General features: G+C 41.6%; 1 protein-coding gene and 1 long non-coding RNA gene across 2 annotated transcripts in view; one reads left to right on the top strand and one right to left on the bottom strand.

Moving 5' to 3' along the window:
• Positions 1-15,712, top strand: part of LOC142743107 (uncharacterized) — a 37,241-nt gene extending 21,529 nt beyond the window's left edge. Inside the window, exons 2-3 of the long non-coding RNA XR_012881498.1 lie at positions 2,005-2,130; positions 15,521-15,712. This is a non-coding gene — a long non-coding RNA (uncharacterized LOC142743107). The remainder of the gene's footprint in view (positions 1-2,004; positions 2,131-15,520) is intronic.
• The window catches only part of ITPR3 (inositol 1,4,5-trisphosphate receptor type 3), a 244,458-nt gene that overhangs the window by 62,942 nt on the left and 159,971 nt on the right, over positions 1-21,545 (bottom strand). Inside the window, exons 40-43 of the mRNA XM_075853510.1 lie at positions 17,378-17,549; positions 15,186-15,358; positions 12,674-12,874; positions 8,814-8,924 (exon numbers count right to left, since the gene is read on the bottom strand). Of these exons, the coding sequence (XP_075709625.1) occupies positions 8,814-8,924; positions 12,674-12,874; positions 15,186-15,358; positions 17,378-17,549 (657 nt within the window). The remainder of the gene's footprint in view (positions 1-8,813; positions 8,925-12,673; positions 12,875-15,185; positions 15,359-17,377; positions 17,550-21,545) is intronic.

Genomic DNA, 21,545 nt, shown 5'->3' with positions numbered 1-21,545 from the left:
TGGTGTAAATTATAATAAATTTGTCAGACAGCGATGGCCCTGCCCCTTTCCCAAAGCCACTCCCCCTTTTTACAAAAAAGTAACAAGGGGCAATATATAAAGGTGCAAATTGTGACTTTTGGCGACTTTTCTACACCAGAGAACTGACGTAGAAAGGTTGATAAATTAGCCCCAATGAGTTCTGTGGGGAAGCGTTGGTTTTCGCCATGCAACGGATCTGGCGCTTCCTGTATTCTTGTTGTTCTGCTCCTATGATGGAGCAGAACAATGGAACTCGGAATGCGATTTCGGACTGAATCCTGCATCAGGGAGAGATGAGTGGAACCTATATAGTTATGCTAATCTTTTAATATTTGCTGTGCCCTTACATCAAAGTGCAATGTTATACAAATATTATTTGAATACATGTGAGTGAAAAAACTTGCATATTATGCTTATTTACAAATGAAGGAGATTATGTAGGGAAAAACATAAAAATAATGAAAAGAATATACAAAAGTCCTATGAGATAAGATCATCAACAGCTGTATGTTCCAGAGTACATTGCCAGACTTCTGTTTTTGTTGATTTGCTAGGCAAGTATGTCTTAATGTTTCTAGGCGTAGCTCAGCTATGGTGCCGTGAGCACTTGAAACGTCTCCGCCAACACCCTACGATTGGTCCTACCCTATCATGCTGTACGACTGCTTCAGTGAGGACGTTCCTCCTTTCTTCACACTCCCCCCTTTACCTTATTCTAGATAATCCAATCTCTCCCCGGTCTGGAATACCCAGTTTTCCATTTGTGGAGTTCAGTAGGGAAGTTTAGAGCGTTACATTTGCTCTCTGGGATGGAATGGCTTTCGCCCCCTGAATTGTCTCTGCTTTCTGACCCTAAACCCTTTGGACACTGTAGAGTTCTACAACTCAGGCACTTTTGTACCACTCTACCAGCTCCAGCCATATATCAAAGTTCCAAGACCCCATTTACAGAGCTATGCATGGGTTCAGGTTTGATCCGGCACACCCTTTCAGCGATTCATAATTTTTTTCAGAATCCTCCTAACCAATCCCCTCCTACTTACTTGCTGCAATGGGAATCAGATCGGGGCATCTCTCTCATCCCCGCCCAACAAACTCATATTCTTTCTTTGACCCACAAGGCCTCTATTAGCCCTCGATACCAAGAAGCCAGCTACAAACTATTGACTCGTTGTTATAGAGTTCCAGTGTGACTACGCACACTTTTCCCAACAGTCTCTCCCCTAAGTTGGAGATGTGGTGCGAAACATGATACCCCTTTCCACACATTTTGGTCCTGCCCACTGTTAACATCATACTGGGATGGAATTAAGGGCGTGATCCTGGAGGTCACAGGTACTAACATAACCGTGGACCTGGCTTTGTTCCTTCTCGATCACTGCGATATTCCTATCAAGACATACAAATGCTCGCTGCTTCGCTTTTTAGTGATGGTAGCACATCAATGCATTCTGCTAAAATTGAAACAAACTACACCCCCTCCTTGTCCCTCTGGATTTCTAAAGTCAATGATCACATGCTTATGGAAAATGTAACATCCTCCATTACTGACTCTTATGACTAATTTCACCAAACATGTTATTATTAGTTGGAGATCTTCTCAGTGAGTCCTAACTCATTTGCCCACTGACCTGAATGTCCTTAGCACTGTTGTGGTTTATTTGGTTCTCTAGCAAATCTCACATTCCCTTCCATTTGCTGTACTCTATGTTCCGATCGCCCACCCCTCCCCTTTTCTTCCTCCACTCCCCCCTTCATTTTTATAATTTTTTTTCTCTCTTTTCTTCCTCTTCTTTTTTGTCTTTACTACTCCATGGGTCTAGTAACTTAGGAACGTAGAAGTATCCCTTGTGTATTACAGTCATTTGCTTTTCTTCTTTTTCTGACTGAAATATTTCATGCCAATGCCTTATAAACAATTGTTTGTTTTGTATAACTTGTATTGTTGTTAATTTCTTTATGTAAATTTTACTCGCACAACAGGTTGAGAACCTGTTATGTAGGGTGGTCTAGACTACACAGCCAGACTGTTGTAATAGAAGGTTGTGAAAACGCGCATCCAGGTGTCTCCTTAGGTGAACTTTCCATCTGCAATTATGCCAGCCACAGGTAATTGATTTATCTTTGCATTGATTATATATACCCTTTGGTCTCTTTAGACCTAGGACCTTGTTCTAGAAATTGAACTTAGTCCAATGAGCCACTATTACATATACTGTGTCTTAATGTTTATGTGACTGGGTTTTTAATTATGTTTTTAAACTTTTTGTATATATTTGTAGGGGGGGGGGTAGTTTGTACAAATGTATGGATTAATAAAGATTGTAATTGGACTATTTGGTCTGTATGGTATATGGATTTTTTGAGTTGAGATATTTTGGGGTTTTATTTGTTGTAATAGAGGAAGGTCCAGACTACACTGCCCAACTGGCATTATAGGGGACAGACCAGATTATGCAACTTCAAACTGATTTTATATTTTATCCATAAACAAGAGGAGATGCTGAAGGATACAAAGAGAGCACTAAAACAACAAAGGTACAATACTAAATTTTATTTTTTTATATTAAGTCAAGGATTAAACATGTAATATTTAGGATTTTATATGTCTTTCAGAATACAGTCCATCCTTGGAAGGGCGTGACTATTAGAGAGTGATGACAGGCATTCCTGAGCTCGTCTACTACCTGCTAACTAATCCACTGGGATTCTGCTATCCATTATGGGGAAAGAAACTTCAAAGACTCAGACAAGACTCCCTACTCGTCCCTTTTTTCCCTTGGGCGATATTGAAGCCTATTTTGGCATGATGGCTCCTACACAGGTTCCAAACTTGCTTCTACTCAAGTTGACTGCCTGGCTCTTCCTACACCTGCCCATCAGCCTGACCCTTCCCTTCCCATGATCTTACCTGACCCTGTGGGGTGGGGGGTGGTGCCCTCCTCCACCCTGGCTTTCGCCTCAGATGTTGGCAAGCCATCCCGGCCACCATGGTTGTATAGGGCTGACGGCTCTCTGAACCAGCGATTCCTTCTGAGGCATGTTCCCTAGAAATCCCGGTCCAGTGCCTTGTGTTGGAAATGGAGGATCAGGTGGAGGCGACCCCCAGTCCCTCTACTAACAAAGCACAGCTTCTGCGGTCATGGTAGCTGGGCCCTCAACAGGTTTCCTCATCCTGAGGCCCCAGACAGCACATGGTCAGGCCCTGGTCAGCATCAGCCTGCCCAGCAAAACAATTTGGGCCCGTCACCAGACAGCACCCTGCAACCACCATTACAAACCCTGAGTACTCTGGATCATGAGTACAGGGGCCATAGACCCCCCATGCCCTAGCCAACAGCTTTCCCTGGACAATTAAGGTCCTCCCTTTTCTTCACTCCTTGCCAAAGCAATTTGGTTCCTCTAGTGTTCTCAGTGTTCCTAGAGCTTCTGCGTGATCTAGTTTTTTTTTTATTCCCGTGTTGTAACCTCAGCCTGTACCTTTGATCAGCCTGCCCTGACCTCTTGCTAATTGACCCATGACGAACATCTGTTGCCTGCCTAGACAATTTGCTATGTGACCCGGGACGAACCTTGCCTCCTGCCTGGACCTTTACCAGACCACGCTTACTGGAACTACACCTGTTAAGTTGGCCGTCACGAAGGGATAATTTTTTCATTCCACTGTAAACATTTGGACTATTTTCTCAGATCCATTACATAAAATCGAATTTAAAAACTATTCTAATTCTAGGTTGTAATGCAGCAAAACCGGGTAAACACCAATGTGGTGAATACTATCGCAAAGACACTGTACATGTAAACTCCGGACATATTCCAGGTGTCCTTGGAAGCCCTAGGGTCCCTCAAATTTACTTGCTTAGTCCTTTTTTGTTGTTGTTTATGTCTTCTTAGGTTTTCTTTTTCTCGTTTCCTAGATCCCCCCCCCCCCTCCCTATAGTGGAAGTCCAGGACTTCTGTCCTGTCTTATATATCCAGACGGCTCCCAGGCTGCCTCTTCATGTATACATATGGCTGACTTTACTATAGCCTCTTTCAATGCTACGGGGCTTAACACTCCAGAGATGCGGGTGCAGATCCTTAATCACCTACATCTTCCTCTGGCCCATAGTTCATACTGCACCTGAGATTGCTGACTCCTTCCACACCTACTATTCAGCTCGCTACAACCTTCCAGCTCCCTCCCGACCACCATCTCATGCCCAGGACTATCCTCCTTCTCCATTCACCCGTCTACCCACAGAGACTTCCGAAAAGAAGAGGATTTTACCACCCCAGGAATCATAGCTGTCTTAAAGGATATTCAGGGGGAGAAGAGTCCTGGGCCAGCTGGCTACACCGCTAAATTTGATAAAGCTCTGGCCGAACGTTTGTCGCCTTTTCTACGATCTTTCAATTCCATTTCTTCAGATATGCCCTTCCCACCCAATTCCACATTAGCACATGTCACGGTCTTCCCTAAACCAGGCAAAGACCCTCAGCTTTGTGACAGTTATAGATCTGAATTTTTTTTCAAATCTTTTGGCGAATAGGTTAAATCCACATCTACCTGCCTTAATACATCCAGACCAAGTGGGCTTTGTGCTAGGTCAGGGGGCCCGCAATCACACAGTTAAAGAGGCTCTGTCACCACATTATAAGTGCCCTATCTCCTACATAAGGAGATGGGCACTATAATGTAGGTGACAGCAGTGCTTTTTATTTAAAAAAAACTGTCTATTTTCACCACTTTATTAGCGATTTTAGATTTATGCTAATGAGTGTCTTAATGCCCAAGTGGGCGTGTTTTTACTTTAGACCAAGTGGGCGTTGTACAGAGGAGTGTATGACGCTGACCAATCAGCGTCATGCACTCCTCTCCATTCATTTAGGCAGCGCATAGGGATCCTTTTAGATCGCTATGTGCTGTCTTATACTAACACATTAACAATACTGAAGTGTTTAGACAGTGAATAGACATTGTATAGGGTTGTATAGGGCTGACGGCTCTCTGAACCAGCGATTCCTTCTGAGGCATGTTCCCTAGATATCCCGGTCCAGTGCCTTGTGTTGGAAATGGAGGATCAGGTGGAGGCGACCCCCAGTCCCTCTACTAACAAAGCACAGCTTCTGCGGTCATGGTAGCTGGGCCCTCAACAGGTTTCCTCATCCTGAGGCCCCAGACAGCACCTGGTCAGGCCCTGGTCAGAATCAGCCTGCCCAGCAAAACAATTTGGGCCCGCCACCAGACAGAACCCTGCAACCACCATTACAAACCCTGAGTACTCTGGATCATGAGTACAGGGGCCATAGACCCCCCATGCCCTAGCCAACAGGGGTTATACTTCAAATGCCTCTTCAATCCCAACATGGACACTTGCCTGCTGGAATATCCCCCACTGGTCCCCTGGCTCCTCTATGGGAAGCCCCAAAACAACTCCACCTCTCCAACTCCTATGGCCTCCCAGGAGTCCTTCCCATTACAATGGGTTCTCCTCTCCTTCCAGCTCCGCTCTATTCTGGGACATTATTTCTACCCAGCTTTCCCTGGACAATTAAGGTCCTCCCTTTTCTTCACTCCTTGCCAAAGCAATTTGGTTCCTCTAGTGTTCTCAGTGTTCCTAGAGCTTCTGTGTTATCTAGTTTTTTCGATTCCTGTGTTGTAACCTCAGGCTGTACCTTTGATCAGCCTGCCCTGACCTCTTGCTAATTGACCCATGACGAACATCTGTTGCCTGCCTAGACAATTTGCTATGTGACCCGGGACGAACGCTTTGCTCTGCTGTAACTACCACAGAAACAGTAACGAAGTGCAGGGATTGTGAATACACATCCCGTGGAATGTCTATTCACTGTCTAAACACTTCAGTATTGTTAATGTGTTAGTATAAGACAGCACATAGTGATCTAAAAGGATCCCTATGCGCTGCCTAAATGAATGGAGTGGAGTGCATGACGCTGATTGGTCAGGGTCATACACTCCTCTGTACAACGCCCACTTGGTCTAAAGTAAAAACACGCCCACTTGGGCATTAAGACACTCATTAGCATAAATCTAAAATCACTAATAAAGTGGTGAAAATAGATCGTTTTTTTAAATAAAAAGCACAGCTGTCACCTACATTATAGCGCCGATCTCCTTATGTAGGAGATAGGGCACTTATAATGTGGTGACAGAGCCTCTTTAAAACCTTGGATATTATCCACTATTCACAAACTCACCAAGTCCCCCTTATGATTTTGTCACTAGAGGGCGAGAAGGCAGAATTGCCTAGCCTGCCCTCCATCGCTACCTCCAACATATTGAGCTGAGCCCCTCCTTCACCAGAAAGATTTTGGCTCTTTACTGGTCCCCTTCTGCCCAGTTGAAAATGAATAACTCCCTCTCTACACCCTTCATGATACGCAATGGCACGCATGTCAAGGCTGCCTCCTGTACTCTCTATTATATGTTCTTATCATGGAGCAGTTGATGACCGAACAATCTGCAAATCCTGAAACTGAAATTCAGTGCAGATAACCGAGGTCATCTTGCGCATATCGTTTTGTTTTTTTCCCCTCTGGTTCCAACTGTATCTGCGTCCTCAGGATGCAGATACAGTTTAATCCTATAGTAGAGAAGGTGAACGTCAGTACCCTGCTCTACTATTCACTGTATAATGCTGGACGCTCAACGCACCTGTATACAGAGATGATGGGAGTTATATAAAGGGATGATGGGGGTTATATACAGGAACGATGGGGTTATATACAGGGATGATGGGGTTATATACAGGAATGATACAGGCATTATACAGGGATGATGGGGGTAATATAAAGGTACACCCATTATCCCTGTTTATACCAGTCTGCCATCATCCCTGTATATAATCCCCATCATCCCTGTATATAACCCCCATTATTCCTGTATATAAGCCCTATCATCCCTGTATATACCAGTCAGCCATCATACTTGTATATAACCCCCATCAAACCTGTATATAACTCCATCCATTGGGGTGGACACTGTACGCTCGCCGCTGCACGTGGGTATTGAGGCTAAACTAGAAGTAAATGGGGTGGGCATTGAGGACACGGTGGACCAATAGGATGCCTGAAACTCCGGTATACGCCAGAAGTGCAGCGGAACTTGAAAATATGCAATTACCTATACAGACTGGAGGAGCAAAGGGATCTCCTCCACTCATCATTGGAACGGGGTTAAGTAAAAGTGTATTTTATTATTTTTATTAGGCACTATTTCAACACTGTATGGAGACATTATACTGTGTGGGGGCATTATACTGTGTGTGGGCAGCTATAGGGACATTATACTGTGTGAGGGGCAGTGTCAGGGGGTATATTATATACAGTAGTATACAGCAGGCTCAGGGGATCTATATTAATTAAATGGCGTGGCATGCAAAAAGGGTGTGGCCTAAAAATAATTAATCATATTTTAGGTTACATGTTCAATTAAACGTGATTTTGATTTAGGTCATAATCGCCCAGCCCTTGCCCTCACCATGTAGGCTTCCACTCGTTCAATGAACACGTGGTCCCATTGGACTGCCTTCAAATCGCCCACCACTTATCGTACTCTAGTAGGCAAAGGCCGTACTTGACCTCGCCCACAACCCCAATGCTATGTTCCGCTTCTGGAGTACTCGCCAATTATATACACAGCCACATATGCAGCCGTCTTTCTACAATGGTGCCCAGAAATTAAAAAACGGTTCTTCCACGGTCCCCCTATCTGTCTTCTTTTCTCTATCCCACTTTATTTTCCTGCACCCTTTACCTTTTTCCTTTGAGGTTATATCCCACTTTATTTTCCTGCACCCTTTACCTTTTTCCTTTGAGGTGATATGCCACATCAAGCTGTTGTACCTAACCCACTGGTGGAGAGAATACTGCTTCTCTAAAGGCTGATTGCCTGGAATCTTTGTATACCGTCCAGTGTAGGACTTCTACCATTTTCGTCCATGGATCTCATTATGTCGCCAGTGTACGATTCTGTTTACTGTATTATTAAGGAATCTATACCACCAACCTGCCGTGGCCCTCATCTTCTGTCAGGGGTCCTTTTTTATGTTTGTTATTTTTGCTTCTCTCTTTTATATCGAAATGATTTGTATTGTTTTATTTTTAAAAATTTCAAGAAAACCATAAATTTAAAAATAAAAAAATACATAAACCTTCCTTTTTTTCTGAGATAGAGGTCGCAACTGGCCAGTAGTAGATGGGCTAGTAAAATACGCAGATATAATTATTCTGCATGACCTGTTTAGTGATTGCATGTGCATTATTTATCCTGCTTACAAACAAGCGTTGAAAAATATAAATCTTTAATACTAGGCCTGCCTGGTCTTTAAGATTCATCATTAAAAATGACTTTTGAAAAGGGCTTTTGTTATGCACAGCTTCATGAAGTCCACAAAACAACAACTCTTCAGCAAATCCATGATTTAATTCTGGAATGAATACGATCCTATTTCTCATACATTAAACAGACAGCAAACGAAATGGATAACAAATCGATTACCCTAACCAGAACAGAAATAATTGATGCTGTTCCCTTCCTATAAATCTAAGTATGATGGCATTTAATATTATAGGCGGAATGCCCTATAGTACTTCTATGCCAAGCATGAAATATAGCCTAAACACTGCAACAAAAGAGTACCACCATGTGGACGAACTACTAAAGAAATGGTATTACCAAGCAATAGATGTTATATCTCCGACACAGGACGCTTCACAGGCATTTAGATATTGTATATTATATTGCCTCTCCTAATATTCATTACTCTGTAGTTTTTTATATACCATACCTTCAGCTGTAAAACCAAGTCCATCCTATATTTACACAAAGGGCTGATGTCATTCAAAATTAAAGCTGTTATGATATCAATGCCATTGGAGTCATGTGTCACTATGCAGGTCTGTAAAACAAAGTAGTAATATTAAGCTTAACACATTTCTTATATTGGTCTAGGCTACTAGAGGGATCTTAGAAGATTGCTACATGCAGGTCTATCATAACATTAAATCCATACATCCGTATGAAGTAAGCTCCTAAGTATCTCAAAGTGGTGTTCAAGGATGGGGTCTTTATTGTATTTAGTTGCTGATTGTTTCAATGTAAAAATGTTTCTTCTTTATACTTGTAAAAAGAAATGCAGATGTTACATTTGCACAAAAAAGAATATACAAATGTATAAATATACTGTATGTGTGGTCAATAAAAAGAACCAGCACATGGTTTATTCTTTACAAGGACTGTCCAAAGAACCAGGGCACATTCATTGCATGTGGAGGAAAGGCGCTTCAGACATTAATATAGGAAAGAGTTATTTACAGTTAGAGTAGTCAAACTATGGAATGGCCTACCCCAAGAGGTAGTAATGGCAGATACTATGTGAGCATTTAGGAAAGGGTTAGACAAATAACATTGAGGGTTACAACTAATCAAGCAATGAAAGACTGGCAAATGATTAAGAAAGGTTGAAGCTTGATGGATCTGTGTCTTTTTTTAACCTATGTATCTATGTAAATGGACACGGAAGCCATTTATTACAGTAAAAAAATAAATACAAAGAATAGTAAAACAAGTTTGTAGGTTTGTATGAAAAAAATTAGTCACCAAATGTTACATGTACATGAATTGGATTCATGAATTCCTATTCACACATAACAGGCTTGCACAGAGTAATTGTAGGTGTCTTCCACACTGCAATTTTTTTTATTTATAATTGTTAAAAGCTATTCTAGAATCATGTATGAACCTCTATAACTGTATTTTTTAGTAGTTTTGCATCGTTCACACTTAAAGCCCAATTACACTGGACAATGATTGGGCAAACGAGCGTTCGTATAAACGCTCATTCCCGATCATTGCCCTGTGTTTTCATGGCAACGATCAGTCGATGAACGAGCAAATGCTCGTTCATCGGCTGATCTGCTCTTTTATGCAGAACTAAAAATCATCGTTATCAACGGCACATCTCCCTGTATAATCAGGGAAATGTGCTGCCGACATGATGAAAATATATAGGGACAAGCGATCATAGTAACGAGCGCTCGTCCCCATACATATCCAACCATTGCTCCATGTGATAGGAGCAAACGAGCGCCGATCGACAAGCTGTCTCAATAATTGGCGCTCATTTACATGGCCCATGTCGGGTCGTGTAATAGTAGTCTTAAGCCAGCTAGGGCGTTTGTGGTGAAGTTCAGAGCTTTCTATGAGCCCGTACACTGCTCAGCTCAACTCTCAGCTAAACAAAGCCAATCACACCCAAAGAGGCACAGCGCACAGAGGGGGGCTTCTGTCCCTTCATTCCAGTGACTGTGGGGGGCTCGACATCTGTACTTCTACTGATATTTTATTTTAATGTTAGGTCCTTTTAAAGTAGAACTAGTTATAAAGAAAAACACACGTGCATTAACAAATAAAGTGTTTGGTCTTATTCACAAAGAGCACTTTTAATGCAGTTTTATAGTCTAAATCAGTACCACTGTAAAATATAAAGCAGTAATTTCTCGTTTACAATATATGTATTAAACTTAGGGCAGGAAGATTAATCAAATTAATTAGATTAATTCGCCCTCAAGGCCTCTAAAGATTCTGTTTTTTTTTTAACAGAAATCGGAGATTGGATTAACTGTTAATCGTTGAATCGATTCCCTAGTGGTGCCTTCGCGCCGTGATGTAGGAGGAAGCTCTGCCTTGCGCCTCGTCACTTGCCGGGTCTGCCCCACCTGAGAAGCTGCACCCCATCCCCTCATCTGCTCCCATTTCTGTCCCTGCTCTGCCTGTACTGTCCGTGTGTCGGCTGGATTTCCCGGCCCAACCACTGTACATGTGAACGGGACTCCTGGCATCATAGTCATATATGGTGCTAGAAGTCCCCGCTTCCCCACTGAACAGTTGTTCTGTACTGATCAAAATGATACAATGTGGAACAGCAGTTCTGTGGGGAAGCAGGGACCCCTAGTATAGTGCCACACCCCCTGTAAATAGCACCCCTCCTTGTAGATAGTGGCGCCACCCCCCTGTAAATAGCACCAACACCCCCTGTAGATAGCGCCACCGTAGCTCTCTCTAAGAGCGAAATCCCCGGCCAGAGCATTGCCGATGCTCTGGCTGGAGATTCCGCTCCTAGAGGGAGTCCCTGATGGCTCTGTCCATATATGGATAATGATGTCAGGGGCTCCCTCTTAAAGCGGAATCCCCTGTCAGAGCGTCGCCAACCTTTGGCCAGGGATTCTGCTTCAGGAGGTGCCCTTGTTGTCACTGTCCATATAGCCCTCTAAAAGGGGAGTCCCCGCCCAGAGTATCGCAAGATCTCTGGCCGGGGACTCCTGTCTTGGGAAAGCCCTTGATGTCACTGTCCATATATGGACAGTGACGTCAGGGGCTACTCCTGGGGCGTTGCTGACGCTCTGGCAGGGTATTCCGCCCTTAGAGGGACGGAGACGTCAGGGACTCTCTCTAGGAGCGGAATCCACGGCCAGAACGTCGGAAATGCTCTGGCCGGGGATTCCACTCCTAGAGGGAGCTAAAGTGGCGCTATCCACAGCGGGGGTGGCGCTATTTACAGAGGGTGTGGCACGATCTACATGGGCACTGTGGCACTATGTGTGCACGATGTCACTTCATATGTGGGCACTGTGGCACTATGACACTATCCACAGTGGGCACTGTGGCACTTTATATTTGGGCACTGTGCACTATCTACAGTGGGCATAGTGGCAGTTTATATGTGGGCACTATGTGGGCACCGGGGCACTTTATCTGTGGGCACATTGGCAATATCTACAGTGGGCACTGTAGATATATCTACAGTCGGAACTGTGGCACTATGTGGGCACTGGCTATGTGGGTACTATGGCATTATTTACATGGGCACTGTGGCAATATTTACATGGGCACTGTGGTAATATTTACATGGGCACTGTGGTGTTTTCAGGGGGTTGGGACAAATAAAACCCTGACAAATGAAATCTATCCGTTTTTTAACGACTATGAAATGGATGACAAAATGACCATTAAAAACGGACAGACGGACTGGAAATGGATGAAAATTTGGAGACATTTTGATGCAAAACTGCCATGAAAAACTGATAGTTGTTCAGTTTTTAATGGCCATTTTTTTTCACGGTCGGGTGAAAGTAGCCTAAATAAATATGATGCCAGGATTCCCGTTCACGTGTACCGTGGTCGGGCTGGGAAATCAGCTGACACAAGGACCGTTTTTCATAGCCCAATCACGGTCGTGTGAATCCGGCTTAATATAATTTATTTAAAACTCTGCCGGACAACAGGTTAACAGAAGTTATAATCAAATAGGTATACATTTTTCCAATTGTATTTCTGATTTTAAAAAAAACTTATTTGCAGACGTTAAAAGTTGTGAAGTAATGTACAATTATTATAGTAATATAAGTTAAAATGTTATTTATATTAAGAAAATAATTAATTAAATTATCTCTTGGTATTTTTGTTCTGTTTATTTAATAGTAATAAGAAAATCGAGATTCAAATTGAAAATCACCCATAGGGTAGAAAAAAATCTAGATTTAATTTTTTGGCAAAATCGCCCAGCCCTAATTAAACTGTAAAATATTTGTGTTTACCATTCATGAAAATTCCATAGTAACATAGTTAAAACTATAACACAGAACATACCTGATTCTCATGGCACGGTCCTTGGCAATATTCTGTAAGAGTCTCCAAGGTCTGGATGATAAGGGCCACATTTTTTTCGTTGATATAAAGACCTAAAAGACCAAGACCTCCTGTTGTGCTTCCACACATGATATCCAGGAACTGTAAAGTCTCACACACTAAGTTGTAATTGGTCTTATTATTCTGATTCCGCAAGAAATTCTGATGAAAAAAATGAATATGTGAAAAATTAAACATAAGGCGTTCTGCACATTATGCCGATTACTAAAATAATGTGCTTACTTTTCATACAACATTTATGAAATGTCAGCATTACTAAAGCATATACTGTATACTATGAAAATACTACAAAAAAATGAGCATGATTTTTTGGATGCCATATGTATTGAGTTTTATCCCCGCTAGAAGCATTGCCGTGGGCCACGGTACAGCCTCTATTCCGTGTGCATAAGACCTTGATGTGGTATTCCATAAGACCAGGAAAAGATGACCGAGCAGCGATAACCAATTATGTGACAAGACTAGGCCATGTTGCAATACAGTAATTAGAGCCTAAATCTATCATTCTATTGCACAGACACTGAAACGTTAGGCTGAACCTAGGCGGCTTAAATGTAATTCAGATATGTGGCAGTACAAAGGTTTTACTGTAATACTATTGATATTTCTCTAATATACTGACGGTACAATTTGTGAGATTATACCAATGTACCACTCTGCTGTATGCGACTTTATAATGAACATGTAACTATTGCTCATCAAAAGTTGAGAAAAGTTTTCAATTTATTACCAAATTATTCAACTTTTGCATGAACACCATCCTCTATATGCATTTCTGGATTATAACATTTCAGAGATTTACAAACAGTTAAATTCCATTCTATCAATGTGCATTAGATAACGCATTTAATCATCAGATTTTTTTATTTTTGTTTATTATATTTGTGACTGTCATTATTTAAAGTTACAGATAAGGATTAATGATTTAATCACGTACTAGCCCAGATGCACTTTATCAGTCATTTTTGTCCTTGGATATTCCGGTACCCTGTTTTAATTTAACCATATAGGGAAATACATTTTTTGATTGCCATTGTTTTCGTGGATTAAATATGAATTGTCACATGGAAAGTATGCAGTTATTCTACTAAAGAAAACAAATGGCCACACACCTAATCTATTTATACAATCACGAAGTCTATTGGAATGTTTGTTTATCCTCTGACATCTAAATATAGTGGAAAATGTATGTACCAAAATATAGGTGCCGTGGGGGTCTGAAAACAATGCAAAGTGTTATTTGCTTATCCTAAAGTGCAAGAATATGGTAATAAAGCGGCCTAGTATGAGTTTAGGACAACATCAATAGATCTGCTGAGACTGGCATCACACATATTGGAGGTTTCAACCTCACTTAGGCTCTATTCACACGACAGGGTCCGAGTGTCGGCCGATAAAAACAGCCATTTTGGTCCGTTTTTCCCGGCCATTTTGCATCCGTTCCGGGCCATGTAACCGTTTTTGACCCGTTTTGCATCCGTTTTTTTCCCTGTCCGTTTTAAAATCGGATGAATTTCATTTGCAAATTTTTTTGCCACTTCTCCTGTAGCAGACACCGGCCACAGGGTTGGGGATTCCGCTTCAGAAGTGCCTGACGTCACGATGTCCATATATGGACACAGTAAAGTCAGGGAATTCTCCTGGAGCGGAAACACCGGCCACTGGGTCGGGGATTCCGCTTCAGAAGTGCCTGACGTCACTGTATCCATATATGGACACTGAAGTCAGGCACTTCTGAAGCGGAATCCCCAATCTCTGGCCACAGCGTTGCTGAAGCTGTGGCCGGGGATTCCGCTCCTACAGGGAGCAAAAAAATACCCTTCTCCTCCTCCCATGCACTTCGCACTGTGAGGAGGAGAAGGAGAGAGTGCGAGCGACGGAAGACAGAGCCATCACTCGGGACACATTCCAGTGATGGCCGTGTATTACACGGCCCCAAAGACTTCTATGGGTGTCGGGCAAGCGGCCGAAAATAGGGCATGTCCCATTTTTTGACGCCTGGGTTTGCCGGGCCGTCAAAAAAATCGGTTGTGTGAATAGCCCCATTAGGGGCCTATTGTTCCTACTGCGGCCGTGTGATGGCCGTTTTATGAACAGCCGTCACACGGCCGGGAAACCCTGTCGTGTGAATCAGGTCTTATACTGCTGTTAACTGATGTAAGTCAATAGTATAAGACTACTTTAAGGTAAGAGAGGTTGCCCAAAACATCTTCAGATTCGAAATATTTAGTGTTCCAAATAATAACACATTTGCTTATTTACTTTAAAACAATACACAACATGTTGCTCTGGTGAAAACAGATATACAATACAGAAAATCCAACTCTAAACATTTGGTAGGAAAATATGAAAAGCTAGAATTGCTGAAGCACTGAAGGAAAAAATTCCAATAAGTTGCCCAAGGTTTAAAATTTATATTTTCTATATCTGCTGAGCAGGAACTGGTGCTTACCTGCAGGTCTGGGTTATGGTTTTCACACAAGAGTTGAAGGAATCTCAATATGGGTTCCATGATTAGGACAATAGGACCAACTTCATTACCTTCACCAAGCTCTCCCCCTTCATGTCCTTTGCGATGGTGGGCTCCTCCTGTTAAGGCTCTTGTAGAAGAAGGCACCACAATCCCTTAAGAGAAAAAAAATTATCAGCATCAACAGGTTAACATTATAAATTTAAGCAACTACATATCGTTTACATTTGTTTCCATTAATCAATAGTGTATTCAAATATAAAAAAAATAAACAATATATATTGTCAAAGAAAATTGCCTCTTTCTCCACTTATTAGGGGACCCCTAAACCTGGCTATTGCCCTGACTCTATGAATCTCTGATCTCACTGGAAAAGCAGGACAACTATGAGGCATGGAAATGGTTGGAGAGATCACAGAGCAGAGAGACTGTGTGAGGGAGTGAGCGGAGGAGACAGCCTGCACACACATGAATACATGGAGAGTCTCCTGCTGCACAGATCATCTTCTAGCAAGTATTCCACTATCTCACACCAATGTTTGAATGAGAGCAGCACTGCTCAGTCTTTTCATGTACAAAGTATTAAACACTTTGATGTGTGCGTGTGTGCGGGTCTCCAGACAGGTTACAGGTTTTCATGTCTTATGAAGTATCAGATGCCTGATCACAGTATTAAAGTTGGCAGAACATGGGGAGTTCAGGACACTGATCAGGACCCTCTGCTGAATTTTTAGAAGCAGCCACAGAATTGTGGGCTGAGGGGAGGGGGGTCAGTGCTCCTAAATGCGGAAGAATATCATAGCAGCTAGTTCCTGCCCCTTCTGAAGATAACCTCAAGAAAAACTGACAATTAGAAATGGAGCATGCAGAGGAGGAAAACTGGTGAAAAACAAGTGACATTGTGATCATAAATGACTCAAGCACACATGACAGCTTATTCTGAAAACTTATCTGGAATGAAAGGTGCGCTTTAACCCTTTCAGGAGAAGATACATTTTTGTTTTTATGCTTTTGTTTTATCCTCCCCGCCTTCAGAAAGTCATAACTCTACTTTATTTTTTCGTTGGCAAAGCCATATGAGAGCTTAATTTTTACCAGACAAGTTGTACTTTCTAATGGTACTATTTAATATTATGTGCGATGTACTGGGAAGCTGGAAAAAAAAATCTGAATTGGGTTGAATTGTATAAAACAGCAGTTACACCATTTTTTTTAAGGGTTTCTTTTTTACGGTGTTCAATGTACAGTGAAAATGCCACGTTATATTTATTCTGCGGTTCAGTACGTTTACGGTGATACCAAATTGATATAGTTTGTGTAATGTTTTAGTACCTTTAAAAAAATATACGTTTGAAAGAAACTAACATTTTTTTTGCATCGCCATATTGTCACCCCCGTAACTTTTTTATATTTCTGTGTACAGAGCTGTATAAGGCGTCTTTTTTTATGTGGAAATATATAGTTTTTATTAATACCATTTTGGGCAATGTCAGGCATTACAATAACTTTTTCTAAAAAAAAAATTGGGGGGGTTGAAGTGGGAAAAAAACGGCGATTTTGACCTTTTTTCTTGATACGACATTCACCGTATTGGATAAATATTTTTAAAGTTCGGGCATTTTCGAATGGCGGGGATACCTAATGTGTTTATGTTTATTATTGCTTATTTATTTTTATATGTGATCTAGGAAATGACGGGGTGATTTCAATTTTTATATTTTTTAAAAAAAAGTTTTTAAATTTTTTTTTTTTAACTTTTATTTAGCCCCCCTAGGGGGCTTAAACCTGTGATAATTAGATCGCTTATGCCATAGACTGCAATATCACAAGTTCACAAGGCTTCCTCCTGCTATGGGAGTACACCGGCTCCCGCGATCTTGCCCTGTGGGAGTAGGTGACCGGCCCCGAAGCAAAAGGGGCAGTAAAAACCCCTCAGGTGCCGGTGGTCACATCTGACATCGGCATCTTAGGGGTTAAATGCTTGCGATCAGACATTGCCACTTCTGAACGGGTGCCATATTTAAAGACCCTTTCCTGACGTAGATCTACAGATCAGTGACGTGAAAGGGTTAAAGCAAAACACATTACTATTTCCTTTTTTGTTAAAGGTTTACTTTTTTCATGTATTTTGCTACTTTCAAATACATGAATATATGTATTTTACTACAACTTACCTTTTGTGGTGAGATTTTCACCCGTCTCCTGGGTTTCATTTGACCCTAGATCATTCATGTTGACAGACATTGTGGATTTGATTTCCTGCTGAGCACTTTTAATTCTTTCAAACAAGACCTTGAAAAACTTTTCTGACTTATTGTCACCCTTCATTAGATTGTAAAATGAATTCTGGGAACAAACAGATAGGTGAACCTAATTAACAATTCTTAGTTTATGAATAAACATTGTGTCTCTGTGTAAAAGTAAAGGTACTATTACACAACCCGACAGGGGCCGTGTAAACGAGCGCCGATCAACGACACAGGCCATTGATCAGAGCTCGTTTGCTCCCATCACAAGGAGCAATGATTGGTTATGTATAGCGGGACGAGCGCTCGTTACTACGATCACTCGTCCCCATACATTTTCATCATGTCGGTAGCACGATTCCCTGATTACATAAGATGCGCTGCCGACAACGATGATTTTTAATTCTGCAAAAAGAGCAGATCAACCGAAGAGCAGATCAGCCGTTTGCTCTTTCATCGGCTGATCATTTCTCTTAGCACACAGTGCAATGATTAGGATCGTTTGCCCGATCATTGGCCTGTGTAATAGGGCTATTAAAATGTGTTGCTTTCAAATTTGGGAGTTGTTCTAACACTGATTACTTTATAAATATGGGACAATGCAAGGGGAAATCATTACTATCTAGGGAAACAGTTTTGTGTACACAGTTTGAAACACTCGTCAGACCAGGTCCAGATTGTCCCTTCAGTTTCAGTCCAAATAGAGGTGTATGTAAGGTATGTTTGTGCTATAATCCTAAGGTGACAATGCACCCAGGAACATTGAGCAAATGGTCTACTGCCTGAGCTTTAGTAATCTTTAGTAAAATAACCAATTATTGTAAGAATATATATATATATATATTTTAAAAGAGCTTTTGTCTTTGGAAGAGGAATGGCATTGATTTGAGTATAGAGTCACTTCCTGAACTGAAAAGTAAATGCGTCACAAAATAAGCCCCCATGCACACGGCCGTAATTTTGATCCGCAATTATGGACCGTAATTGCGGGTCAAAGTACACACCCATTCATTTCTATTGCCCATGGACACCTTCCCGTATATTTACGGGAAGGTGCTTGGGTCGTAGAATGGCTCCGTAGGACATGTCCAATTTTTTGTGCTCCCATACTTTATAATGGGAGCATGTCCCACAAATGCAGATGACTATCTATGGTCAACCATAGCCGTAATCATGCACCGGGATTACGGCTACGGACTTGTGCAGGGGGCATAACAAAGTCAGTCCCTTAAAGGGATTTTCCCACAAAACTAGAGTATGCCATCACTTACTAACTGGTCAGGGTCCAACTACTGGGACCTTCATGACCCTCAGAATGAAGTGCTGCTGCTCCTTCACAGTATTTCCCTGCACAGCTCCAGTTCATCTATTTTGCAGAGAACTACAGCACAGCACAAAAATAATATATTTTTGACATTCTTTGCTTTATAATATTTCTTTTTTTTTTTTTTTTTAAACATAGGTTTTTTATTGACATAAGAATCATATATCACATACATACATTTGGCATATACAATGTGCATTCACAGTTTTGTAATAATTCCCCCCCCCCCCCCACAGAGGAATACAAAATAGAAAATAAGTAATACAAATTCTGGCCCCAGATAAATGTACCAACTTATACCTGTTAAACAAATGTGGAAAGTAATACATCGTTCACTGTTATGGGGGTAAGTTGCGTTGAAAACCAAGGTATATGCCTACTCAGGTCATGTAGATTCTTCGCCAATATTTTAGAAAATAAATTATAAAACCGAACTTAAACAGAACAAACAAACAAAACATCTCAGCTTGCAAGAGCATGAACATTACAATATGTGGAGGTTTAGGTATGCAGGGAATCCACATAGTATCTAGAGGACGTCCATTTATCCCATTGGAGACATTGTGAAACCTGAGATCTCTGTAGGATTATCGTGTGTTCCATAATACAGGTGAGATTGACATACTGAATTACCTCAGTTATTGTAGGAGTGGAGGTCTTCTTCCAATATTTGGCTACAAGAATTTTTGCAGAGCATAGTACATGAAAAATAATTGATTTATCATGAGAATGGAAATCAGCCAGCCCTACATGAAGCAGAGCTAAGGCAAGGAGTGATAACTAGTGGGAATTGTAGAATAGTCGACAAGAGTTTGTCTATCTTGACCCAAAAAGTCCGTATAGCCGGACAATACAGGAAAATATGTTTAAGAGTCCCCACTTCCAGTCCACATCTCCAGCAAATATTAGAGGTAGTAGGATATATTAAGGAGAGGCGATGGGGCGTCAGATACCATCTATATAGCACCTTTCTAGTGGTTTCTAAATGATGAGTAGAATTAGACAGTTGGGAGGCCAATGAAAAGGTAGCTTCCCAATCTACACTATCCTGAGGTAAGGATAGATCAGATTCCCACCTCCTAACACACTGGAGATCAGATTGTTGTAATATATCCAGAATAGCCCTATATGCTTTAGAGACCCCCTTTGCAGTTTTGGAGTACTGAAAAAAGTAGGATTCATAGAGTGACTTAGAAGGAAGGGGGTCATTGGTCTTGCTTATTAAGAAATGGCGAACACGAATATACTTATAGAAATCTTTAGTTGGTAAATTAAATTTGTTAACAAGCTCTGCAAAAGTAGAAAGAACACCTCCACTCCAAATATCCCCCACCATATTTATTCCCTGAGCAATCCAGAAGGACAGATTCAAATTAGGAATTAATTGCGCGAGTATCCGAATATTCATATCTGACAATCTCATAGGAAAAAGAGCTTTTTTGACCACCACTGATTTCCACGAGTTTAGAGCAGCCTTAATAGTCATCAGAGGCGGGACAGGAATAGGCAGTCTCAGTGTTGCAGCCCACAGGTATGTATCAAGAGATTCAAAATGCCCACAACTGCTTTCAATTAGAGCCCAGTACTTTACGTGTGCTGGATTTAACCACTGCCTTACTTGGTCTAGAATACAAGAGTGATAATACGCAGAGATATGGGGGAATCCCAACCCTCCCTGTGCCACTGGGAGATATAGAATTTGAACAGCTACCCTCGCTTTTTGCTTCTTCCATGCATATTTGACTAGAAGCTGTTGCAGTTTATGTAGATAAGATACAGGAACCCATAGAGGCAGATTTCGAAATAAGTAAATAATTTTTGGCAAAATTAACATTTTAAGAGCTGCAAATACGCCCTACCCACGAAACTTCAAACCGTAGGTGGTCATCGAGCTCCTTTTCCAGTTGAGGTAATAGAGGGGGATAATTAAGCACGTAAAGTCTTGACGCAGGGTAAGCTAATTGAATCCCTAAATACGGAAGTCCCTGGGACGTCCATTCAAAGGAAAGTTTTGCAACCTTTGAACATCAGTTGCCGATAGTCCTATATTCATAATTTTAGATTTGCCTTCATTTAGTTTGTAATAAGAAACCTTACTAAAGGTCTCTAGATTGGACATAACATGAGGAAGTGACTCACAAGGGTTGGATAGGACCATAAGTACGTCGTCTGCAAAGAGACCAATTTTGTGCTCATTACGGCCAATGGTAACTCCCCTGATCTCCTTGTTAGATCTGATCACCTCAGCCAAGGGTTCCATAATTAATGTGAAAATTAGTGGGGAGAGTGGGCATCCTTGGCGAGTGCCGTTGGTTATATGAAACGGATTGGATTGGTACCCTGAGGTTAACACGGTAGCAGAGGGATGAGTATATAGTGCCATTATAATATCCCGTGCTTTCCCCCTAATTCCAAATTTAGCAAGCACAGCATCCAAATATCCCCAATGCACACGGTCAAACGCCTTTTCTGCGTCTAAGGATAAAAGTAAAGAAGATGTCTGACTATGCCCCACCCAATCTATGAGATCTATAAATCTCCTGGTACCATCTACTGATGATCTCTGTTGAGTGAATCCCACCTGATCTTGGTGAATTAAGTCAGGTAACAGGGGAGCCAGGCGCACGGCTAACATTTTGGAATATAGTTTTAAGTCCGTATTGAGCAGACTGATGGGTCTAAAATTTTGCGGTCGATCAGGAGGTTTACCTGGTTTAAGCAATGTAACGATGGTTGCTTGAAGCATTTCTGGGGGTATTTGACCCGTGGAAT

This window comes from Rhinoderma darwinii, chromosome 2 (genome assembly GCF_050947455.1).
Source record: "Rhinoderma darwinii isolate aRhiDar2 chromosome 2, aRhiDar2.hap1, whole genome shotgun sequence".
Lineage (NCBI taxonomy): Eukaryota > Metazoa > Chordata > Amphibia > Anura > Rhinodermatidae > Rhinoderma > Rhinoderma darwinii.
This window is presented reverse-complemented; position numbering and strand designations above follow the sequence as displayed.